Consider the following 22,940-nt stretch of genomic DNA (forward strand, 5'->3'; position numbering starts at 1 on the left):
CCCGCACCCCTCCGACCTCCGACGGCCTACCCAGAAGTCCTTGCACGTCATCTCTGCTCTCTGACCTGCCCGACCACGTCAGGTTCTATCGGTTTGGGCTTCAGAGCCAGTCTCTGAGTTTGTTCTACCTTCTACTCCCTTAGACTCTTGTTTAGTAGATCTTAAAGGATCCGATGGGATTCAGTGTCCATCCGAGCTTTGAGTGCGTTTAAAAGTGATATGTGCTAATTCTTTGTGTTTTAAATTAAGAATTGGGACTCTGCTGTTTGTGGGACTGGGTACCAGAGCATGCCTCAGTTCTGCAAACTTGGGTCCCGGGCTGAAAAAGTCGAAGAACCGTCGCTGTAGCTCTCTTTACAAACAAACCGGACTGTGCCTGTGTTTGCCATCTTGTCCTCCTCATCCTTTAATATCTCCACAAGTGTCTTGGTTCCACAATATAGGGACTGGAGGGCTGGTTTTGAATGAGGGCCCATTTGAATGGCGATGGGCTGCTTTTGGCAATCCCTGTTTCTATTGTTGAGTTTAATGAATTCTAATTATTATTATTCTACTGTAAATGAGTTGATGCTGCCATTACTGTCGTCCCCTCACAGTTTTTCTACTGATGTTGCTCCAAGGTGGACACACACTACAAGATATCTGTAACCAATCAAGCACCAAAGTCGTCGTCCCAGCCAAATATTACAGATAACGTAAAAGCCTCTGGGAAATACCATGTCAGATTTGCACCCAGTCTTGGCAGTGTGTGTGGGATGGCCAAATTCCTGCTCAATCTAGACAATATCTTGTAGTGACTATCTGTCCTTAGATACATAGATAGTGATAGATAGATAGATTTATAAACCTGGCTACTGTGAGACTTGTCCGCTATATATAGAATATATTTATTTGTGACAGACCTGGGGAACAGTAGAAGTCAGAATCCATTCAAATACATCACTTGGTTTGATTGAGCATTTAGCAACTGATAATACAATAACTCCAAAGTGTAATAAAAATGTTGTTCCAAATGGGTCAAAAATGTAATAACACCTGTTAATGTCATAAATTTCTAGATAATGTAATAGTATCACAGTATTACATTAACCAGTAATTATGACTTTACAAGGGCTGGAACATATCTTTAACTGATGATGTAATAATAGTACTGACTAATAATGTAAAAACTTCAGTTATAATATAATATTACGTTATTAGCTAGTGTTGTTATTGCATCATCAGTTTAAAATAACTTACACCCCTGATGACATCATAATCGCCAGGTAATGTAATAATGTTATTTTATTACATTATCCGGTTTATTACATCAACAGTTTTTATTACATTTTCAAGCCATTTAGAGAGATGTTTTATTACACTTTGTAAAAGTTATTATCAGTTGCTACCGAGCATCACTGGAAGCTGGGTATGGTCAAAGTGAAACTTTCTTTACTCAAAGCAGGTATTCTCTGAACCCACTGTCAAATATCTTTGCACACTTACAGTTGCTGCATCTATAGCTCAGCATAAAAGTGACGGCTGGCCAGGATGCCTGCCTGTACACTATGTGCAACACTACTACTGCAGCCTGCACTGTGTTGTTATACAGTCAACAGTCAATGATAAACTGTGGATTCACATTCACTGCAGATTTAATGGCAAGTGAGGCAAGTTCCATTCTCGGATACCCAGAATCGAGTCCTGGGTTAAAATCTGAGTTGTGAGATTAAGCAAATTCTAGCATGATTTGGGCAAGGAGACTGAGTTGTGTTTACTGCAAGACTAACACTAGTGAGTAAAGAGTTTATTCCTAGACATCAACTCCCCTGCCCTCTAGTCAAAATCATTCAAAGCCAATCCACAAACCCAATCATCCCGATTTCCCGTAACCAGACTAGGCTGTGGCTGCCTGCAAAGAGATGAGGGCAAAAAAAAGCGATGAGGGTAAAAAAAAAGTGATGAGGGTAAAAAAAAGAACTGAACTATTATGAGCTCTGCTGAAATATTTTCCACCGTGACACATCCACTGAGTCACACTACACCCTTAGTAGAGTCGAGCAGTGAATACATGCTTCCCACATAAAGAATCACAATAATGCCACAAAAGAGGAAAGATGACAAATGCATGATAGGGATGCCAAATAACTCAAGGAACTGTGAGTATTTGAATGGATTTGTATTGCAACTTAAACCAGGTCTGGTTTGTTGATTGTGTTTGTTTGTAGTTATTTACTGGAGCTGAAATTTGTGGTTGAATATGAGATGAGATGGTTGTACATCACACTGACTGTTTATGACTGGTTTCACAAAAGTGGATTAATGCCTCAATCCAGGCTTTGGAGTATACATACTGTATATACAATATACAAAGCCAACTGTGGAGCGATCTTGATGCCACAGGTGGCGCTGTACTCTGATTCTGGATTGGTCCTTTAAGCCTCGTCCAACTCAATGGAAATGTTCTTAGCATCGAGGGTGACAAGTGAAGTCATGTCTGTGAAACCAACCTTTAATGCTGTGCCACCAAACTGTAGCCATCTTTATGACCTTGTTACATCAGGATTGTGAAGAAGGGCTACACCAACTGCAGTGTCTTAACATTGTGTTGGCGATCATGAGGAACATTGCTGTGCATTTTGCAGCACCCAATGGGATTTTGTTGTGTGCTCACATTGTATGTAAGCAAAAAAAAAGTTTGATTTTTCTTCTTCTAAAATCAGTAAGTACACCATAATAAGCAATTCTGGGTAGCTGTAACTGACAGTACTGTCTAACCTACAACTCATTTTTATAACTCAAGGCCTAATATGGTGCTGTCCGAAAACAACAAATAACCCAAATAACCAAAGGATGATGGCTCAAGTGTGTCTTTATTTTTGCTTAAAGGAAATGGGGAAAACTACCAGTTTTTGCCCTTAACAACAGGCTGTAGGCTGAAGTGTGCAAAATTGATCGTACAACCCATGATTCTTTCATGTGAACATCCACCTCTGATACTCAAAGATGAAAAAACCTATATCTTAAAGGGATTGGTAGCCCATTTAACATTATTCCATATTACTTTGTCTTTGCACATCAATGCTATGGGTACTGTTCAAGATTATGAAAGGTGTAAACATTTGTAAAACAATGAAAAATTGGTTGTAAAATTATTGGTTTAAATCACCTGATTGTTGATTGATGTGACAGCACCCATCTGAGGTCAATTAGTGGTGGCCATTTTAGGTCCATCGTTTAGCAAGCATTTAATTAGTTTGGGGATGCAAAATGGTGCAGGTTAATGCAAACCCATATATGACTAAATGTTGGTATTTAGACAGATATTGATGTACATACAATAGAGACATTTAAGGTTTCTAATATCAGTGGAACACTGTTAGCCAAGATTTGGATCCCAAACACATTTTAACAGTTTTATCTCATTGGCTTATAATATAAAATGGTTCCATGTCTATTGTTTGGGATGCAAAATGAGTCACATTAATGCCTCTATTAGGTCCCCACATGACAAGAGTTGAAATTTGCTTTAATTTTCTGGGTGTCAGTAGGACAAGATAGTAAATTTGTCATTTAGATCCCAGGCTACAGATAAAGTTTTAAGAACCTGTGGAACAGAAGAACAGTAGTCTGAATGGTAATGGAAATGGGAACGCCACTCCTGAACAGTGTTTCTGTATCCTGATCTGTGTTCCTCTCCTCTGTCTAGCGGTTCTGATTTATTTTATTGTATTGCTTGACTCTGTGTTTTGTTAGATAGTCCACCTTTTTGGTTGAATTTTTGTTTATGAGATAAATCAGGTTTGAAAGTATGGTGTCAGCGATGTCTTTCTTTGTTCTTCTACTTTCATTACATTTGGTTACATCTGAATAATGGTCAATCCCAGACTAAATTCTGCAGTACTTTCCCACATTATAGACAACACTGACGCTATGTGGCCAAATAGAAGAATTACCCCAAGTCAGCAGTTTGACTGTCTCATCTTGTCTCATCTTGTCTCTCTCTCTCTCTCTCTCTCTCATTCTCTCTTTCTCCTCCTATCTTTCTCATCGTATTGGTCCGCAAGGGTCAGCACTGCTCTCAGGTACACATCATCACCCCACCTGCTTAAATGATGTTGCAGTACTGATGACTTTCTGGTTTGTGGGAAGACAGTTGCGGAGGAAAGCAGCCTGACTAGGAAACGCCTCCCGACTCCTGACGCCATACAGGACTTGAAACTCAGAGACAATCTTAAATCAATCATTCAAACAATCTTACATATGACACAGTTTTATCTGGTCAACGTTTCTTGCAAAAAAAGAAATCCAGAGGCTCCAGAGTCCAACAAATTGGAGACTTTTGATGAAAAAATGCCCTGATTGATCTTGTCAAGTAGTCTGTGTCAACTATGTCTGTGGCATACTTTAAACAGATATTTCTATTACCGACACAATAAATTGTTAGCAGATATTGGCGTTATCAAGGTGTCACCAAACATTATTTTAAGGGAACACTTAAGTTTAATCTTGGTTCCAAAATGAGTCCACTCTATTTCCCTAAGTAAAAAGATAACTCATTGCCACTAAGCTGCTAATCCACTGACTGTAAAAATATAAGAACATAGTGTTTTCTCTCATATTTTTGTCTGTGTGACATCAGTGAGGCATAAAACAAAAAGTCAGGTGAACTTAACTTTCAAATCATTAACATATAGCAAAAAGAAAAGTGGACCAATGACGCTGCCTTTAGGGACTCCATATTGCAATCCATATCGCAGCTTTTTAAGAAATCTAATAAAACCATTCCCCCATATTTATTCCACCCTTCTACCTTCCAAAGAAGCCATCCCATCTTTTGCTTTTCAAACATCATCTCATAAATAAGACAACATATCTGTAGAGTGAGATTTCCTTAATCCCATCTTGAACGCCAAGGTTATGAGAGAATTAGTACAAACCAAACAAATCTTTTATGGCTGAGAATATTCAAGTAATTCAATTAAATAGGAGTACTGACAATGGATTAAAAAAAAACAAAACTTTACATCTCTCTCTCTGGCTGCTCTTCACCTGCCCTTTTTTTTTTTCTCAAAGTAATCTCTCTAAACTTTCTGAAGCCAATCTTACCAATCATCACCGAGAAGAGAAGATAACACAGTTTTATGTCTGTGAACAAGTTTTAAAGTTTTTATTGAATCTCAGGCAGAAACATACATGATAATCCTTTATTGCTCATGGCATTCCACGCCACTAAACCAGCGGCTCATTCTCACATCTAAACCAACGATGAGTAGAACTGAATCGAGCATCGTTTTACATCTTCTTTTGAAACAGTTGTGTTTTTGCTGAATAAGTAAATCATTAATCAGTCGCCAAATTGCAGTATTCACATCAGAGGGGGGGCAGATTTCTCTCTTTCACACAACTTCAAATGATGCAAAACCCAGATCTTTCGTCCTCTTTCAAGTCAATACTGCTTCCATAACAGCTTCAAAATGATGATTACATATTTGTATTTATTCATATTTTCTCCCTAGTAGTAGATCCTGAAGGTGATAGTATATATTGTTGAATTCCAGTTTTATGGCTGAAAGCTAAACGTTTTGGCTGTTGTATTTGAACTGCTACTCGGTCATTCTTCATCAAAATAAAAAAAAAACGACGACAAAAAATTAAACCCTGCAAACCTGTAAATGAAAATTCCTGAATGCATACACATCGTCATTATTGTTATTAACTATTATTATATCGACATGATAGTGAAACCACATTCAAAATTAAGAGTTATTGCCTTAATATTTTTGCGTGATAAAGAAGAGGAGAAAATTTTTACATAGTCACACAACAAACTTGACCAGACAAATGGCATGCAAGACGTAAGAAGGGGGTTGGACACACTGAACAGGGGAATAGAAAATTATTTTTTTTTAAACACTACACCACATGTATGTTGTTGGACTTTGATGTTGAGCAGGGGGAGCTGTGGGGGGGGGGGGGGTTACACATAAGGTTTGACAGAGAGAGTGTGTTAACACTGTGTGCAAAAAGTTTTACATAAATTCCAGACGTGGATGAACAACAAAACAGAACAGTATAGCTCTAGTAGCACACAATAAGAGTCTTCAGATTTCCTTTTTAAAATATGGCTTATCGAGTTATCACATTATTTTCTATTTTAGAGACAGACACACAGTTAGTATGATTATTTCATTATTATTATTATATGATTGTTTGCCCAACTTGAGGCTTATTTATGTATTTATTCATTGATTTATTTACAAAGAAATTGAGTGAAAAGCGTGGTGGACGAGATAATTTTTTTTCGGTGCTGCAAGACGTCTCTGCAGCCATCGCAGAGAGGAGAGAAAAAGGAGTTAATCTAAAACTTCTCAGACTAGAAGGATAAACCATCTCACATTGTGTCGTTAGCCCCTCTGCTCGCTGGTTAGCTTCATTAGCGTAACCTAGCTAACATTAACATCAGCCAAGCTAACGTTCACCTGGCCGTGGGGTTAGCCTAGCTTAGCCTATGGCTGCAATTCACACTGCTGCTTCACATCTCATTTGTTTTCCCGCCCATTTGATGCAGATCTTATCTTTTATTTGTCTGAACACAAAAAGACCAAACAAGATAAACTTCATTTTATGTGCTTAGAAAGCAAAGAAAAGTCCACATCTGTCATATGGGGGGAAAAAAGTCTGATTTAAGCCAACATTGTGAATGCAGCCTATGTTAGCTAAGCTAGATAATGTTAGCATTAGCCAGCTAGCTAGCCTACTTCTTCAGCATGTCTTGCAGCGGACCGGGCAGGTACTTCATCACTGTGTCCATGATGCTTTCCTCCTCTTCCTCTTCGTCACCACAGCCGGCAGGCACAGCCTTCTTAGGTCGAGTCAAGCTGCCCTCTGATGGCTCCTCCATGGCGGCTGCTGCCTCTGCTTCCGCCACCTCACGCTTTTTGATGCCATACTGGAGGTCAAACAGAACAAAAAAGATGATAACATTGTTGTTCTCAAAGTTTTTCCTATAGAGTTTCACATTTAGGAGCCCCCATAAATAGAAAAGGAGGAGAGAGGACGCAAAGGGAAACAAGGGAAGCATAATTACAAGAGTCCACATCAATGCCAGTGTTGAACATTTTTCTGTCATTTCTTGTTGAAGCTGTCAATAAATGCAACATCACATAAAAATCACTTCAATGCTGGCTAACTATGGCTAGCAAGCCGGTCACAAGTTGTGACATTAGCGTACATTTTCGCAGGCTGCTTTCTGTATTTGCGTGCACAATGACTTTTGGGCATTTTCAAAAATGGACTCAGGTGTTAATTCTAGCTTATTCTATAACTTGATCTATTGGACATCACAACTATGCAAATTATTTGCTGGCCTGGCATTTTGTAACCCTCAATTATGGTCATGCAGTTTGACAGAAACAGAACATGTTGCGACACACTTGTTTGATGTTATACATTTAATTGAAAGTCAAAACAGGTGATGACAGACAGAGACGAGGTAAAGTAAACTTCTTAACAATAGTGGCAATGGTGGGAACCCCTTGTCTTCCCCTCACTTCTGGGTTGGAACTTCACTCCATTTCCATATGTCAACTGTGGCAACCCAGGGGACTTACTGGATGGTCTTCCCCACCTTGAATCTGGGACCACACTGCTGCAATCCTGGTCTCTGAGGCATGTAGTTGGGGGTGCTGAGGACAGGTTCTGTGCAAAGCCTAGTTATGGATGCAGAAAGCCTCCTCTGCCTCTGTACTCCAAATAACATGATGTGGGTGCTGTTTTTTGGTCATTTTTAGGGAAGCTGCAATGGTGGCAAAATGAGAGATAAAGTACTGATAGTAGAAGGCAAGCCCAAATAAACTGGTTTGGGCCAGGTGGTGATGGCTTCCACTTTCCAGAGTTGAGGTCTATCACTGGCCCTCCCAGTGGTGTAGCCAAGGTACTCATCCACACTCAACCAGCCTTTCTTGGGGTTGGCCATCAAACCAGCTTGCTGTAGTGCTCCTAGTACAGCTCTCAGGTGGTTTAGATGAGTGGTCCAATCAGCTATGAATTAGGATATCACCAAGTCAGTCACAGCGTACTGACAGTGAGGTCAGATTATTTGGTCCATCATCCTTTGAAAGGTGGCTAGTGCACCATGGACCCCACAGGGAGGGCTTGGTAGCGGGACAGTCTAGTGTTGAAAAGGACATCCTGGTCCTTTTGTCAGTGGACCAGGGCAGAGGAAGGGCTCAAAGGAACCAGAGGGGGTTTAGCCACGGTAGTTTCAGTCGTCAAAGGGGCTGGTAACACAGTTAGGTGCATGCCATTTGTTTAAGAGATTCACCTGATAAATCTGACAGGACTTTCTTTGACCAGGCTCCCTCACCTTATAGCTGACCTCACTTACCCGCTTTACAACCTCATAAGGTCTCATAATTGCCATTTGGCCAAGAATTTGCACTCTGTTGTAGGGACTAGGACAAGGACCAACTCACCAGGTTGAAACTCACAAACTTGAGCCCCTAGGTCGCCAGATTTGGGCCGTCCGCCCTTGCATCTGGTCAGCATACTCAATTAGGAAGCAGTGGGGAGATGGCTGTTGCTACCATGCCTCCTTTGCCCGGTCCAGCATGCTCCGGGGTCTCTGCCCATACTTCAGTTTGAAGGGAGAAAACCCTGTGAATGCCTGAGGAACTTCTCCAATGGAGAACAAGATCAAAGGTATTCATTGGTCTCAGATCTTCCCATCAACATCAATTATATTTCCTTGCATTTCTTTGAGGGTTTTGTTAAAGTGCTCTACAAGGCCTTCCATCTGTTGATGGTACAATGATGTTTTTATCTGGCTGTCTTTCAGCAACTGACACATCTATCTCATTACCAACTTTGCAGTGCCAGCACTGCTGAAGAGGAGAAACATTTCTCTGGCAACTGCCTTGGCATTAGCAGTGCATAATGGCACAGCTTCAGCAGGTGGCATAATCCATGATAACTAAGATATTTCGGTGTGCCCTACTTTATTCTGACTTTGGGCCAACTATGGGAAAAGGGATCAATGGGTTTGGGCAATGTACCTTTGGGGCTGCTCTCTGGCACCCTAGGCAACTTTTGCAGTAATCCTGGATGGCCCTCTGCACTCCTGGCCAGCAGAGGCAGCCGAGGATCCTGTCATAGGTCTTCTCCACTCCCAAATGGGCCCCTAACAGGTGTGAATGGGCTAGATACAAGACTTTGGACACACAGCATTTCAGGACCAACAGTTGCTCCACAACAAATTCATCCATCCTAATCACCCTGTACAAGAGGCCATTTTTTTTTACCACAAAGTGTAGATAGATAACATTATTCACTCCCTCATGGCAATTCCCTCCACAACCATTATGTCTGGGTTGCTCCAGGTTGAGGTCTTTTAATTGGACAGTCCCAAACCACTCTGGTTTGGTCCTTTCCCCCTCCTCTGATGAGGAATTCAGAGAAAGCCTTAGAGAAAGCTTGGAGCTCATAGACCCAGCAGGTGGTGAGGTAACGGTCGACCTTCTGGAGCGAATCACTCGGACTGGCTGTTGGCATTAACTCCTCATGGACAGGACAATTCTAGGCCAGATGACCCTCCTGGCCGCAGGTGAAACATTTGTGAAGGTCTAGGTTTGCCAAGGGCCAGCATCGGAGGGATGGCCTGGGCTGCATTACCTGCGAGGCTGGAAGTTGAGCCTGCACCTCCAGGTCCTTCTTCCCAAGGGCAGTTTTCAGTGCTTCATAATTGTTGAAATCTGCAGGGGCAAGGTCCCAACAGGCTGTCAAAAAAGGGGCCAGGATGGTTGCACAGTCTGCCTTAGGCCAGCAGTCAAATACTCTGACACATGGCTTCACGTCATCTTCAGCACTCTGTTTGGTTCTGTAGGCTTCTTAGGCTTTTCCACATGTTGGTTGAACTGGGCCACAGCACTTTGCAGGGCTATGATGCTCTGGGCTTGCTGAGTTTGGGTCTGTATCAGTTGGGTTAGTGTGTTCTCCATGGCATAGAGTGTTTACCTCTCAGGTTTGTGCTTTTTTGTGAATCTTCTGTGAAGGATTCAGGACGCCCGCATTCTCTACCAAATATGGCAACTCAGGGGACTTAAGAGGCAAGATTCACAATAAAATAGGGCTTGGGGAACCGGGGGAAAACAGAAAGTGTCTTTAATTAATAAAGGTTGTAGGGAAGTCAGGGGATGGGGTAAAACTAAACTAAACGTTTGTAGCTTGGCATCGCTCCCCTTCTCAAGGTAGGGGCGCTCCAGTGTCTGCCTGCACAGGAGAGCAGAGACAGAGCGATGAGCCTTTACATATTATAGTTGTGGGGGCCTGGCTTGTCCCCCACCAACCCTGGTTGTTGGACTTGTTCTTTCTTTGTAGAGAGCAAGACGAGGTGAGCCACAAAACACCAGGAGGTCGAGCAGCATCCCAAAGACACAAAAGGTTCAATCTGAGTTTCAACAGGACTAACTCACTTGATCAGCAATCCCTTACCAGTCACTTGGCAGGTGTTATAGCTGTTGTCTGCTTGGCTCTCGTTCCCCAAGTAACCAACCACTCTGTCAGCAAGCTGGGTGATTTAAGGCTGCACTAATTAAGTGATGGGCCACAGGTGTGTCCAGGTCCAAGTGCAAATCGGGTGCAGCACTTGGATTGGATAGTACCTCCCTTCAATCAAGTCACCCAGTTTAAACTTGGGAAGCTGTCCCCAGTGATGAAGTGGCCCTGCAGGTAGTGGTTTCTCAGGTTCACTGTGGCTCTGTTCATGATTTTGAGCCCATTGTCTGGCTGTTGCTCCTGGTTTGCCACTCAACACACATTGCAAAAAACGTATCAAACCGTTTAACTACATTGTGAATTTTTGTGTGTGTGATTTCATCCATGAACACATTCAACATCAGTGTACATCCAATACAATACTTTATGATTGCAGCTGCAGAGGAAATTATAGTGCGTCCAGCAGTGTAATGTAGTCCAGTCCATGGGTAAGTTATGCTGAATAGAATGGAAAATATTTACAGCATGTAGTCCATGGTTTTAATATAGATTGCCATGTGACCGTGTACCTGTTGCTTATTATGAAAACCATAATACGTTGCCCCCTAGTGATTGAAAATTATTTTCTGCTGTTAGTATACGCATGTTATTATTATATTTCACACCACTATCAGACTTAACATGCAAAATAGATGCTGTAGTGTCTCCAAAGTGCCTCTGTAGTATGTTCCGTAGGTGATTTGTTCAAATTTAATAAGGGGTAATATGAGAAGGTTATTGCTTTTTCAGATTTTCACTGCAGCAAACAGAATACCCATCACCCCTCGTTAAAAACCCCACCTACTTTGCCTGCAATTCTGAATAAGAATATGGTCTCCCGAGAAAGAATGAGTTAATACAATATCATGTATCAGATCATAGCATAATATGGTACAGGCTATGTGAGGACTCTAGCAATGGCGTCATACTGTAGGGACTTAAGTCAGTTTGGTGTGTGTGTGTGTGTGTGTGTGTGTGATAACTGCTAATTAATCCATCCCTTTGAACCGCAGAGCCTTTTCCTGTTGACATGTTTTGAGCAGCTGCTAACCCTCCACCTTTCTCATCTCTCTCTCTCTCTCTCTCTCTCTCTCTCTCTCTCTCTCTCCCTCTCCTCTCTCTTTCTTTGTGCTTCTGTCTTTCAACAGGGAAATATTTTGGGATATGTCAAAAATAGAATATTGTTCCTCAAGATATCTTGGTTGCGGCTTGTCGTTGTTCACACTGTGACAGCTGATGTCAAAAAATATCAGTTTGAAAAAGGCAGACAACAAAAAGCACACAGACGTTGAAAGCTGTTGTTGATTTTAGCCAGTAATGAGCTCATCTAAGCGCTTCTTTACCTTTCACCTACTGATGGAACCTACTGATTGTTTCCAATGCAGATCAATTTGTTTCAAGAATTTTCTTGAATCAAGTGTAATTTTCTTGATACTGGTGCAGTGATCTGCCTCATTCTGCCTTGTTTCAAGATATTGGCACTTGTTTCTAAAGAATTCCTGGAAAATTAATGAAGTGAAACTGCATTGGAAATAAAGGGAATTATCACTCCCCAATTTTCCAACTGTCTTAAGAAACATATCATTGTAAGAGTGAATATGAGACTACATAACTTTCTAAGATGGACATTTTCTTGCGGTTTCTGGCATGATGGGAGAAAGGTGTGGAGGAAACTGACAGAAACCTTTTGATAACGAGCACTTTGGGAGTTCTTAGGCTCCTCTGGGGGAACTTTCGAGGAATAGACGAGTTGAGGAGCGAGGGGAGGAGGGACGCTTTTCATCTTGCCAGTTCACAGTATTCCCCCTCGACCCACCCCGCCCACAAACTCCCTATCTTTCACTCCGTCTCTGCAGTGAAGTGGTTACATAGCAACCATTGCCACTGTAGCAACCCTGCTTCAGTACTGTCACCTGAGGTGCACTACTGAACTGAATTATAGAATAGGAGTGGGATACAATCAAGGTTATTACAGTCAACCAAACTAAAGCTAAGACTAAAAATAAGCATGAAAAAAACATTTTAGTACACTGAAATAAAAAAAATAAAAAAACAGAGTGTATGAAAAACCTCACACAAAACCAAAACTATAATTGCTGTTTCCAAAACTGAAACTGAAAACTCCAATTACAAAATAAAATCCATATAAAAACAAATGCAAATTGCAAAATTATCATAGCCCTGGATACAGTGTGCCATATCCAGCAAATATAATAATTTCATGTTTTAGAGAGCAACTCATAACACATTCATAATGCCTGGACAACAGCTTCATGACATATTATACTGTACATTGCACATCTATATATATTCAAACTTAATATCCATAATGACATCATATACATATACATACATGACATCATGGCAGTTGTCATTTTTTTAAGTAGAACTTATGGTTTCCAATCAAAATGTGTTTCTGTTTTGTTATATGCATCACCCCTTTCTTTGAACCAGCCTTCCATCCATTGCTGTCTATAAGGGGATTCTTATTTCTGTCTAAAATATAAAATCAATTCATAATCACGACTCCTCATTTTGTTTGTCCATTGCTCTCTATTGTCTCAGCTGTGAACAGCTCTTTACTGTTCTTCACCGTCCTATTTTATCCTCTCAGGATTAAGGACCAAAGAAACAAAAATAGTGTGTGTCGTAATAAAGTCTATTTCCAAAGCAGGTCTGTTATGAAAGGAGTTTTGCTGTTGAGCAGCCAAGAAGAAGCGAAGCTTTTTGAAGCCGTCCTGTCGTCTAAAGAGAGCGCGGCAGCCAAAATCATCATGTGAAAACTTGTCACATGGATTTGACAAGATCGTACTGACGAGGGCATCAGCGTTAACGAAAACTCCTTTGCTGGTAAGTCTATGGTACCTGACACTGGAGTTTTAGTTTTAGTTTAGTTCTACCTTCCATTTGTTTGCCCATGTCTATTCATTTGTTCTCTACTTTCTTTGTTGGTCCATGTGTTTATTATTATCACTCACTCCATCCGTAAATTTATTTATTTATTAAGTATTCAAACACCCTTGACATTTTCACATTTTATTATGCTACAAAATTAGTTCAAAATACATTTATTTGGTATTTTCCGGGTTAAAATCTACACAAAGTGAAATCGAAATTCAAGAAATTTATGTGAACATATAAAATTCCACTCTTCCAATCTGTTTGAATTTCTACTCCAAAATAAAAATGATTTTAAACTACTTTTGTAGCACAGGAAAATGTGCAGAATGTCAAGGGGATTGAATACTGTAATGAGTGAGACAAGTATTTATTATTTAGCTAGTTTTGTGGGTCAGTCAGTCAGTTCATTAGCTCGTTGTTTTGTTTGTTAGTTTGTTAGTATCAGCCTATATCTAGTTTTTGACTTACCGGTAGAGATGTAGTGGAGGGTAAACCTTACTCACCTTTTTATTGGCAGGAACAGCATGACTCACTTTTTTAGGTTGACATAAATCTTTATCACCTCAGTTCTTAAATCAATTAAATAGTATAAAACTGATGTAATAATATGACCATAGAGACCTTTGAGGGGAAAAAGCATGAATTACTTTTCTGAAAATGTGATTGATTTTGTTTCATATTGCTAGTTGTTTGAATCACTGACTGGTCATAGTTTGCCCTCCTATATATTTACCACTACATCACTCCTTGTTCTTGATTAACTGTTTCCCAGTTAGTTAGTTAGTTAGTTAGTGTATTGCCTGTCATTACCTTATCCCTGATGCCTTGCCTCATTGTTTCCCTCTCAGCCTCCATTTTGGCGTATTTGGCCTTCCTCTCCTCCTCCTGCTGCCTCAGCGCCTCCTGTCTTTCCTCCTCTTTCTTGGCTGCATCTGGGTCCTCCTCCTTCTCCTCCCCACCCAGCATCTTGCCCACATCAGGAGGACCTCCTGGGGAGGGAGAGAGGGATAGAAAGAGAGAGAGAGAGAGGGAGAAGAGAGAGAGATGTAAGACAACTTGACAGCTCCAGTGGGCTTCTAGGATTGAGAAGTTATCAGATGGGTCTGTAGGACAGTGAGAGGATGGAAGACAGACAGACATAGAGAGACGAGCAGGCAAACGGACCCCTAGGACTGATGAGAGAGTCAGCTGGATAGACAGACCTCAGGTGTGGCCGTAAGGGTTTCAGAAAGAAAAAGACAGATGTACAAGTGGAACTATGTACATGTATAACCTACAGAATTGCTTGCAGAGCAGGGTTCGACTGATGTTGTTTTTTGTAAGCCGATGCTGATACCGCCAATAAGTAAGTAAGTTTGACTGTATTCATGCCAAAGTAATTACAAGTATTCAGTGTTTACCCCAGAATGTGTTTCTTGTCAGGGTGGAAAAGCCTCTGAAACAGCATTTAGACTATCAAGGGACACTAAAACTCTCCACTGAAAACCAGACTAAAGTTATTTTATGGTTAGCAGTAGTAGTAGTAGTTGCAGTAGTAGTAGTTGTAGTAGCAGTAGTAGTAGTAGCTGTGGTAGTAGTAGTAGTAGTAGTTGTTGTAGTAGCAGCAGTAGTAGTAGTAGTAGTTGTTGTAGTAATTGTAGTAGTAGTAGTTGTAGTAGTAGCAGTAGAATTAGCAGCAGTAGTAGTAGTAGTAGTACTTAGCAGTAGTAGCAGCAGTAGTAGTAGCAGTAGCAGTAGCAGTAGTAGTAGCAGTAGTAGCAGTAGCAGTAGTAGTAGCAGTAGCAGTAGTAGTAGCAGTAGCAATAGTAGCAGTAGCAGTAGTAGTAGTAGCAGTAGTAGTAGTAGTAGTAGCAGTAGTAGCAGCAGTAGTAGTAGTAGTAGCAGTATAGTAGCAGTAGTAGCAGTAGTAGTAACCGTAGCAGTAGTAGTATTAGTAGTAGTAGTAGCAGTAGCAGTAGTAGAAGTAGCAGTAGTAGCAGTAGCAGTATAGTAGCAGTAGCAGTAGTAGTAGTAGCAGCAGTAGTAGCAGCACATTATTGCAACATCTTGTATGCTGTAATGCTTAACATATTGTCTTTCTCATACTCTTACATTCCTCTTGTTACATGTTGCATATATATTGGTATTTTTCTCACCACCCGTTTCATCATGCACATACTGTATATCACATTGTCTTTCTGTCTCTGCTGCTACTGTTGCTATGTGGAATGCACACTTTTTTGCACATTTTTAGTCATGCATGCATTTTCATCCATAATATGTCCAAGTGTTGAAATTGTCAGTTCCGTATGTTTATATAACCATAATTTGCTCTCTTCTTATTTACTGTATAGTGTATACCCTACTTTTCTTTGCTGTACCCTACTTCTACTTGCTGCTCCAACTGCCCAATTTCCCTACAGGGATCGTTAAAGTTACTAATGTAATCAAATCTATTTTCGATTATTTTTATTGAATCATATGTAGGTGCTTTAGTAGTTCAATCTAATATTCATCATATTCCTGTGGCCTTCCGCTGATGGCTCTGCACTAGTCAAAGCAGTGCTAGACCTTACTCTGTCACTGATGTTAAACACAGTTGCAGAGGCTGCCTCCACCCTGTTGACAGGCTGATTGCTGCTCCATATTGGTTTCCCAATTTCCCCTCCACTTCCTGTAAAGCATCAGCATGGTTTGGAATTGAAATGGCCCACTGCTGCTCTTTTCATCCATGCCAATAAAGCGGTGGTTCCCAAACTGGGGTCCAGGGACCACCAGGGGTCCTTAAGAGGGTTCCAGGTGGTCCGCAAGAAAAACGAGGAATAGCTTAATTGTCCCCCTTGGAATGAAATCAGGGTGTGTCCGTCTGTCTGTCAAATGTGATATCTCAGACACCACTGGTCTGATGTTGACGAAACTTGGAGGGAAGATGCATTTTGTCACTCAATGCCAGTGTTTAAAAAATACACCGATTGGCCTGGTGGGGGGGCTATAATTAATGGTCAAAAATTTAAACTCAAATGTGATATTTCAGACACCACTGGTCCAATGTTGACAAAATTTGTAAGAATCTTTGTCACTGTGCTCTCGCTTTTTTAAAAATTACAGATTGGCCTGATGAGCGCACGATGACTAAAGGTCAAAATTTTAAACTCAAATGTTAGATCTCAGACACCACTGGTCAAATTATGACAAAAACTTGGAGGGATGATGCATTGTGCCACTGTGTCCTGGCATTTAAAAATCAATTAATGGTGTAGAACAGTGATTCTCAACCTTTTTCATATCAAGGACCCCAAATTTAGCCATCAACCCCCATTTGATGAGATTTGGTTTCTAAGACCCAAATCTGAGAATCTCATATCTGAATATCTGTACTGTAGGTACAGAGATAACAGTGAAACTATGATCAAAACAGTCATTCTTCTACATTTTCTAATTGTGTTAACTTCTTGTAAATGAAATAATGGTGAATTTTAACAATTCATCAATTTGCTGGGGACCCCCTGGAACCCACTCAAGGACCCCTGGTGGTCCTTGGACCCCACGTTGAGAACCACTGGTGTAGAATATAAAAGGATGAGTACTTTGGTCATAGGTTTCACCGTACCTCCCCAACTACAGTATAGACCGCTATGTAATTCTGCACCAAGTCATATCTAACAGCGAAAATCTTCTCACAAGTGGGTTCTTAGAACAAAATCTTATTAAGTAAGGGTCCGTGGGTGAAGCTGAATTGAATTCTCAGATATCAAATAGGTCTCTTAGGGTGAGACGAACAGAAGAAAGAAGAAAGAAGAAAAGAGAGTGAGAGATGCAAGGAAAAGCAAGAAGTAAAGCTCTTAGACTCAGTGTATATGAATAACAGTGTTGTTTATTTTACCACAAAGCATAAAGCCTTGGAATAAGGCTTACGCAAGCCCAAAAAACAAAAACACATCCATGAGTTCGTTTGCCTGATGATGCCAAGGCAGAAAACTGCTGAGCGTTGAAAGGAAGAATGAGAGAAAAGAAAGAAACCTGTCATAAAGCATCCACGGAAAAGAGAGAAGAGGGAAAAAGAGGGGGGAAGGCGGGGAGTGGTCAGAAGGATTTGTGGAAAGAGTGGGGGAGATAAAGATGAAGATGAAGGAGGAGGAATAAAAGGAAGGAGGGGAGAGATAGGGAAATGCCGAAAATGCTGCTGAATATTGTGAGCGAAAGAGAGATTTAGAAAAACAGGGGGAAAGAGGGAGAGGAGAGAGAGAGTGAGAGAGAGAGAGGGGGGGGGGGGGGGGGGGGGGGGGGGGATCTGTCAGAAACCATTGAGTCCAATTAGCTGAGCTGTTCCAGTTAGTGGGATTACCCAGCACCCGCTGCAGGACCAGGGATGGAGAGAGAGAGAGAGAGAGAGTAAAAAGAAAAATGGAGAATTGGAGGGAGAGGGAGGGAGGGAGAGAAAGGATGGAATGTGGAGGAGAAGAGATGCATGGATGGAGGGAGTGGAGGGGAGGAAAAGATGGAGGGAGCAAGGAGGAGGGGATAGGAAAGAGTGATGAGTGGCAGGGATGTGGAGAGAGAGGCACAGATGAGGATGGGAAGGGATGGAGAGAGACAGAAATGAGTGACAAAAGCGGAGAGAGGGAGAGAGAAAACAGCTGGCTGACCTTTACTGCAGGCCTGGGATGGAGAGAGAGAGAGAGAGAGAGAATCGTGGATGAGAGAGTGGAGGGGAGGAAAAGATGGAGGGAGCAAGGAGGAGGGGACAGGAAAGAGTGATGAGTGGCAGGATAAAAGGTGGAGAGGTGGAGGATTGATTGAGAGAGAAAGGAAAGAGAAAGACAGAAAAGGCAGCAGAGCCGATGAGGAGAGGGATGACAAAGAAAGAAAGAAAGAAAGGATTCCTTGAGCCTGCAGCTGCCCCTGGTTTGTATTTTGACTCATCAGCATAAAAAAAAAACGAACTGCAGCAAAATGCAGAGGGATAAAGAGAGACATGAGAGAGGGAAGAGGGGAAGGGAAGATACAGTAGCAAGGGATGAGTGAAGGAGAAAAAGAAGGGTAGAAAAGAGAAGACACAAAGTCGGGAAAACTGGAGAAAGCCAATAAAAAGTCTTGCTTGAATGTATAAACTGTTGCTTGTTGGGTTTTTAACGCAATAATCTGCAACACTTTCACATGAATAAATGTCCGTTTTGCTCCTCAATTGGAAGGAAGTGATGCATTTGTTTGGAATAAACAGAAGAAGAAGTGGGTAGTTAGCATGAGCAGTGATAGCCACCATGGCTGAACAGACAAAGAAGAGAGAAACTCAAACTGCATCGACAGAAAATCCGAGGAAGAAGACGTCACAGTGCTGAGACAGTTCACAGTTTTGGCAGCAGAAACGTAAAAAATCAGCTAGCTCCGCGGTGTCTCCATCGGTTGCACTCATGGAGGGCCGGATCCGCAAATGTGCAAAACAACTTCATCATCCGTGGACGTTGCCAGATTGTTTTCAGTAGCCTGGAATCTTGGTTGCTGAATGATAAATAGCGGATCATGTCATGCGCTCATCTACATTGTATCAAGAAAATCTGACTGGAATCACTGTGGATGAAGTTCATGTCACATATAAAAAAGGTAGAGGTAAATATTGTTGCCATGTGCTAAGCTAAACATTGTCTACCAGCTAACCTAGCGCCGCACGGGGTCATCCCCATGTTCCCTCATCCCTATGTTCCCTCATGAATTTTTTGCCCCATCCAAATTAGGCCCTATGTTCCCTCAGCCCCATGTTCCCTCAGCATCAGAGGGTTAGGGTTAGGGTTAGGGGGCAAAAGGGGCGAAAACATTACCTCATTGGCGGAGGTACTGATCTGAGGAAAATAGGGCTGAGGGAACATAGGGTTGAGGGAACATAGGGCTGAGGGAACATAGGGCTGAGGGAACATAGGGCTGAGGGAACATAGGGTTTAGGGAACATAGGGCTGAGGGAACATAGGGTTGAGGGAACATAGGGCTGAGGGAACATAGGGCTGAGGGAACATAGGGCTGAGGGAACATAGGGCTGAGGGAACATAGGATTTAGGGAACATAGGGCTGAGGGAACATAGGGTTGAGGGAACATAGGGTTTAGGGAACATAGGGCTGAGGGAACATAGGGCTGAGGGAACATAGGGCTGAGGGAACATAGGGTTTAGGGAACATAGGGCTGAGGGAACATAGGGCTGGGGGAACATAGGGTTGAGGGAACATAGGGCTGGGGGAACATAGGGTTGAGGGAACATAGGGCTGAGGGAACATAGGGTTGAGGGAACATAGGGTTGAGGGAACATAGGGCTGAGGGAACACAGGGCTGAGGGAACACAGGGCTGAGGGAACACAGGGCTGAGGGAACATAGGGTTGAGGGAACATAGGGTTTAGGGAACATAGGGCTGAGGGAACAGGGTTTAGGGAACACCCTCACCGAACTCCCGCACCGCACTGTGCCCACGTCATATGACTGTTGTTCTGGTTGGTTTGAACATTTAAATAATGCAAAAGGGCAACACCCCAACTGAAATCACTCTCAGGGAGAGGGAGGACAAGCGTTTCTCGCCGTGCGATCAACTCCGAGACTCGTCTAGCTTGCGATGCTACTGGACACACTGTTTGATTGGGGAAGTGCAGTGCCAAAACACCACAGCAATGAACGCTTAGGACCAAAGATGGAGACGAGGAAAAACAAGGAACTGGAGGATTACCACTTTAAAATGCTACATTCTGAACACTGCTTTGGCAGTATTGTTACTGATAGAACACTCAAGCCAGTAAAGTAATTGAATTGATCCGAGAGAAAGAGTCAGAGGCCGAAAGAAATGTGCAGAGAGGAACAAAGAGAGACATAAATCCAGAGTGATAAAGCTTGAGAGAGAGAGAGACAAACAGAGGTATTGCTGTACAAGCATTTGGTGACCGGTGCTGAGAAGGCTGACGCAGCAATATCTGTCTGACCATCCATCTGATTCACTCTCTCCGCTCTCTTACAGGTGTGTGTGTGTGTGTGAGAGAGAGAGAGAGAGAGAGAGAGAGAGAGAGGGAGAGACAGAGACAGAGACAGAGAGAGAGAGAGAGAGAGAGAGAGAGACAGAGCAAGCGCATGCATGCGTCCCTATCTGCGCATGTGTGTATGAATAATTGCTTGCTTGCATTTTAGGTATGCATGCATGACCTCCTGTGTGGTTGAGTGATTCCTCTCATGTGTATGGCATGAACACATTACATTATGTGTTCATATGTGTGTGCATGTGCATGTGCACCTGTGCATGTGTGTAGGCATACTCTACATGCGTGGGCGCATACGTGTGCATAAGAGCTCGTATGGTTTTGAGTCATTGGCTACATTTACATGCACTGGATAACATCAGAATATCCCAACTACCTTATCCAGGTTTCTCAAAGCCGGGATAGGAGCTTATCCAGGTTATTGTAAACGGGACATGGTGTTTACATGCGCCAGCTAATAAACCTGAGTACCCCAAATATTAAGGGAGCATTAGTGTATCCTGTAATACCAGACCGACTGGAGCGATGACTCACAGCCATCTAAGTCCTATTTTCAAATTTCTGCTTATCGCTGCCCAGAAAAGCACTCCAGCAAAGTATCTCTTTTGACTGCACCGGGCCAAACCAAACCAAACTGGGTCTGGTTTCCCCAAATCCTCTTAGCACACTCAGATCCTCTTTGTTCAGACGTAAAAAGAGGATCTTGGGAGACAAAGGCCGGAGTTATATTGTGATACGATCCCCACTCTGGCTGGGTTGAGCTATTTGCTAGAGGCATAGCAACGGCCTTCCAGACGGATATCATTTTATTAAACTCTCGGGTATCATAGGAGCTGTGCTGGGCTGTGTTTGAGTGTTTTGGACTTGAGTGTCTCTGGAAACATTGTCCACGTTAATATTAACAAGATATCTTACAGTCAAAGGCTGTTGTCGTTAACATGGTTCAGTATACAGGCTAATAAAAGCCTTTATATCATCAGTGCAAACCTCCAACACCTCCACTGCTGGACAATTCTCCAACTCCAACCATAACAATTTATGTTTGTTCAGCGTTTGTCTTCCGGGTTTGATTTTCTGAAAAAATGGCACATGAATGCAACGCTGTTTAACAGCTGACTTGGAAGTCCCGGATGTCTCGGACTTCCGCACCAGGAACATGAACGCAACCTAGGAGATATAGCTAAAAAACGGTGGAAATCCCAGATCTGGATCACCCGGATCACCACCAAAATCTAATCAACTGATCCTTGGGCCAAGAGCTATCTGTCCACCAAATCCATCCAAATCTCTTGGTAACTTTATGGAATATCTTGCTAATCAGACAAACAGATAGGGATGAAAACAACCTCCTTCCAATCTCAGGTAACTAGCTCTCATCTCACTGTACTCTTGGGCATTGTCTCAGTGTTTGATAAAAGGTGTTGCTAATCCTTTCCCTTCGAAAGTTCTCAGCCAAATCCTCCTTTGAATCCAAAGTCCAAAGTGGGAAAGACAACGTTTTTGGCAGTCAGTTTCCACATCAGATAAAACAGCACTTGTCTGTCTAATCATTCCAAATCCAAATCCCTCTCTAAACCCAAAGTCTAGAGGGAAAGCAGATGAGGAAAAAAAGCACTAGGATTTGGACTTCAGGACAGAAACCATTTTCTCAACACCACTGATTTCACAGCAGGGAAAATGTGACGGGGGGGGGGGGGGGGGGGGGGATGGGTAGAGAGAGAGAGGGAGAAGAAAGTCTGCTCACTGTTGTTCCGCTGCCTCTTTATTCGCTAATTGGTGGCCGTTCTGCTATGAGCCGACTTAAATTTCCCTCAGGTGGAGCAGGGGTGCGCACGCCGCGTCAAGCCGGCACTCAAATTAAGTCAATTTGATCTCGCCCTGGGACCGAAGTTCATAAATACAAGCTTGCACTCTTGACCCACAGTGGAGAAAATACGGTTTGTTTTTTTTCCCCAGTTGAAAGGAAGGTGAAGAGTACAGCTGCACAGCTCTAATTTCTCCTGCCAGTTAAACACCTGAAAAATGAGCCAAAATTCATGACTACGGACAATGACATTGCAAGAGGGATTGAGGTTAACATGTCTATTCGTTAATCGGATTTTGGCGGGAAATGCTGATGGATCACTTTACGGCACAAAACAAGAAGAGGGCGCTGTTCTTCCAGAGCAAACAGAGCGAAAGCTTTCAGAGTTTCTGGTAATGAAAGATGGTGGAAGGAGAGAAAATCACTTCCAACATGTTTATCTCGGCAGACAATCTGCAGTGGTTCTGCCTGGAATATAGTGGCTCTGGTTAATGATGATGCAGCAATTTAACATCAATAAATCATTTCCACATCAATTTTGAGACACTTGTATATTTACTGTAATCAAGCAAGACCATCGGCGAGTAGAGTGTCAGCCTTTACCAGCCTCTACACTGCATTTTACATTGTGTAGCACTGGGGCAATTTTGGCGGGAAATCTGCCGGATCGCTTTACGGCACAAAACAGGAAGAGGGCGCTGTTCTTCTTCTTCCAGAGCAAACTGAGCTAAAGCTTTC

General features: G+C 42.3%; 1 protein-coding gene across 1 annotated transcript in view; it reads right to left on the reverse strand.

Moving 5' to 3' along the window:
• Nucleotides 1–6,736: 6,736 nt before the first annotated feature.
• Nucleotides 6,737–22,940, reverse strand: part of cplx2a (complexin 2a) — a 31,557-nt gene continuing 15,353 nt past the window's right edge. Inside the window, exons 3-4 of the mRNA XM_071534041.1 lie at nt 14,224–14,402; nt 6,737–6,931 (exon numbers count right to left, since the gene is read on the reverse strand). Of these exons, the coding sequence (XP_071390142.1) occupies nt 6,737–6,931; nt 14,224–14,402 (374 nt within the window). The remainder of the gene's footprint in view (nt 6,932–14,223; nt 14,403–22,940) is intronic.

The sequence above is a fragment of the Centroberyx affinis genome, unplaced genomic scaffold, assembly GCF_046629955.1.
Source record: "Centroberyx affinis isolate AG114_WGS23_722 - 3 ecotype Tasmania unplaced genomic scaffold, CSIRO-AGI_Caff_v1 ptg002479l_1, whole genome shotgun sequence".
NCBI classification, from domain to species: domain Eukaryota; kingdom Metazoa; phylum Chordata; class Actinopteri; order Beryciformes; family Berycidae; genus Centroberyx; species Centroberyx affinis.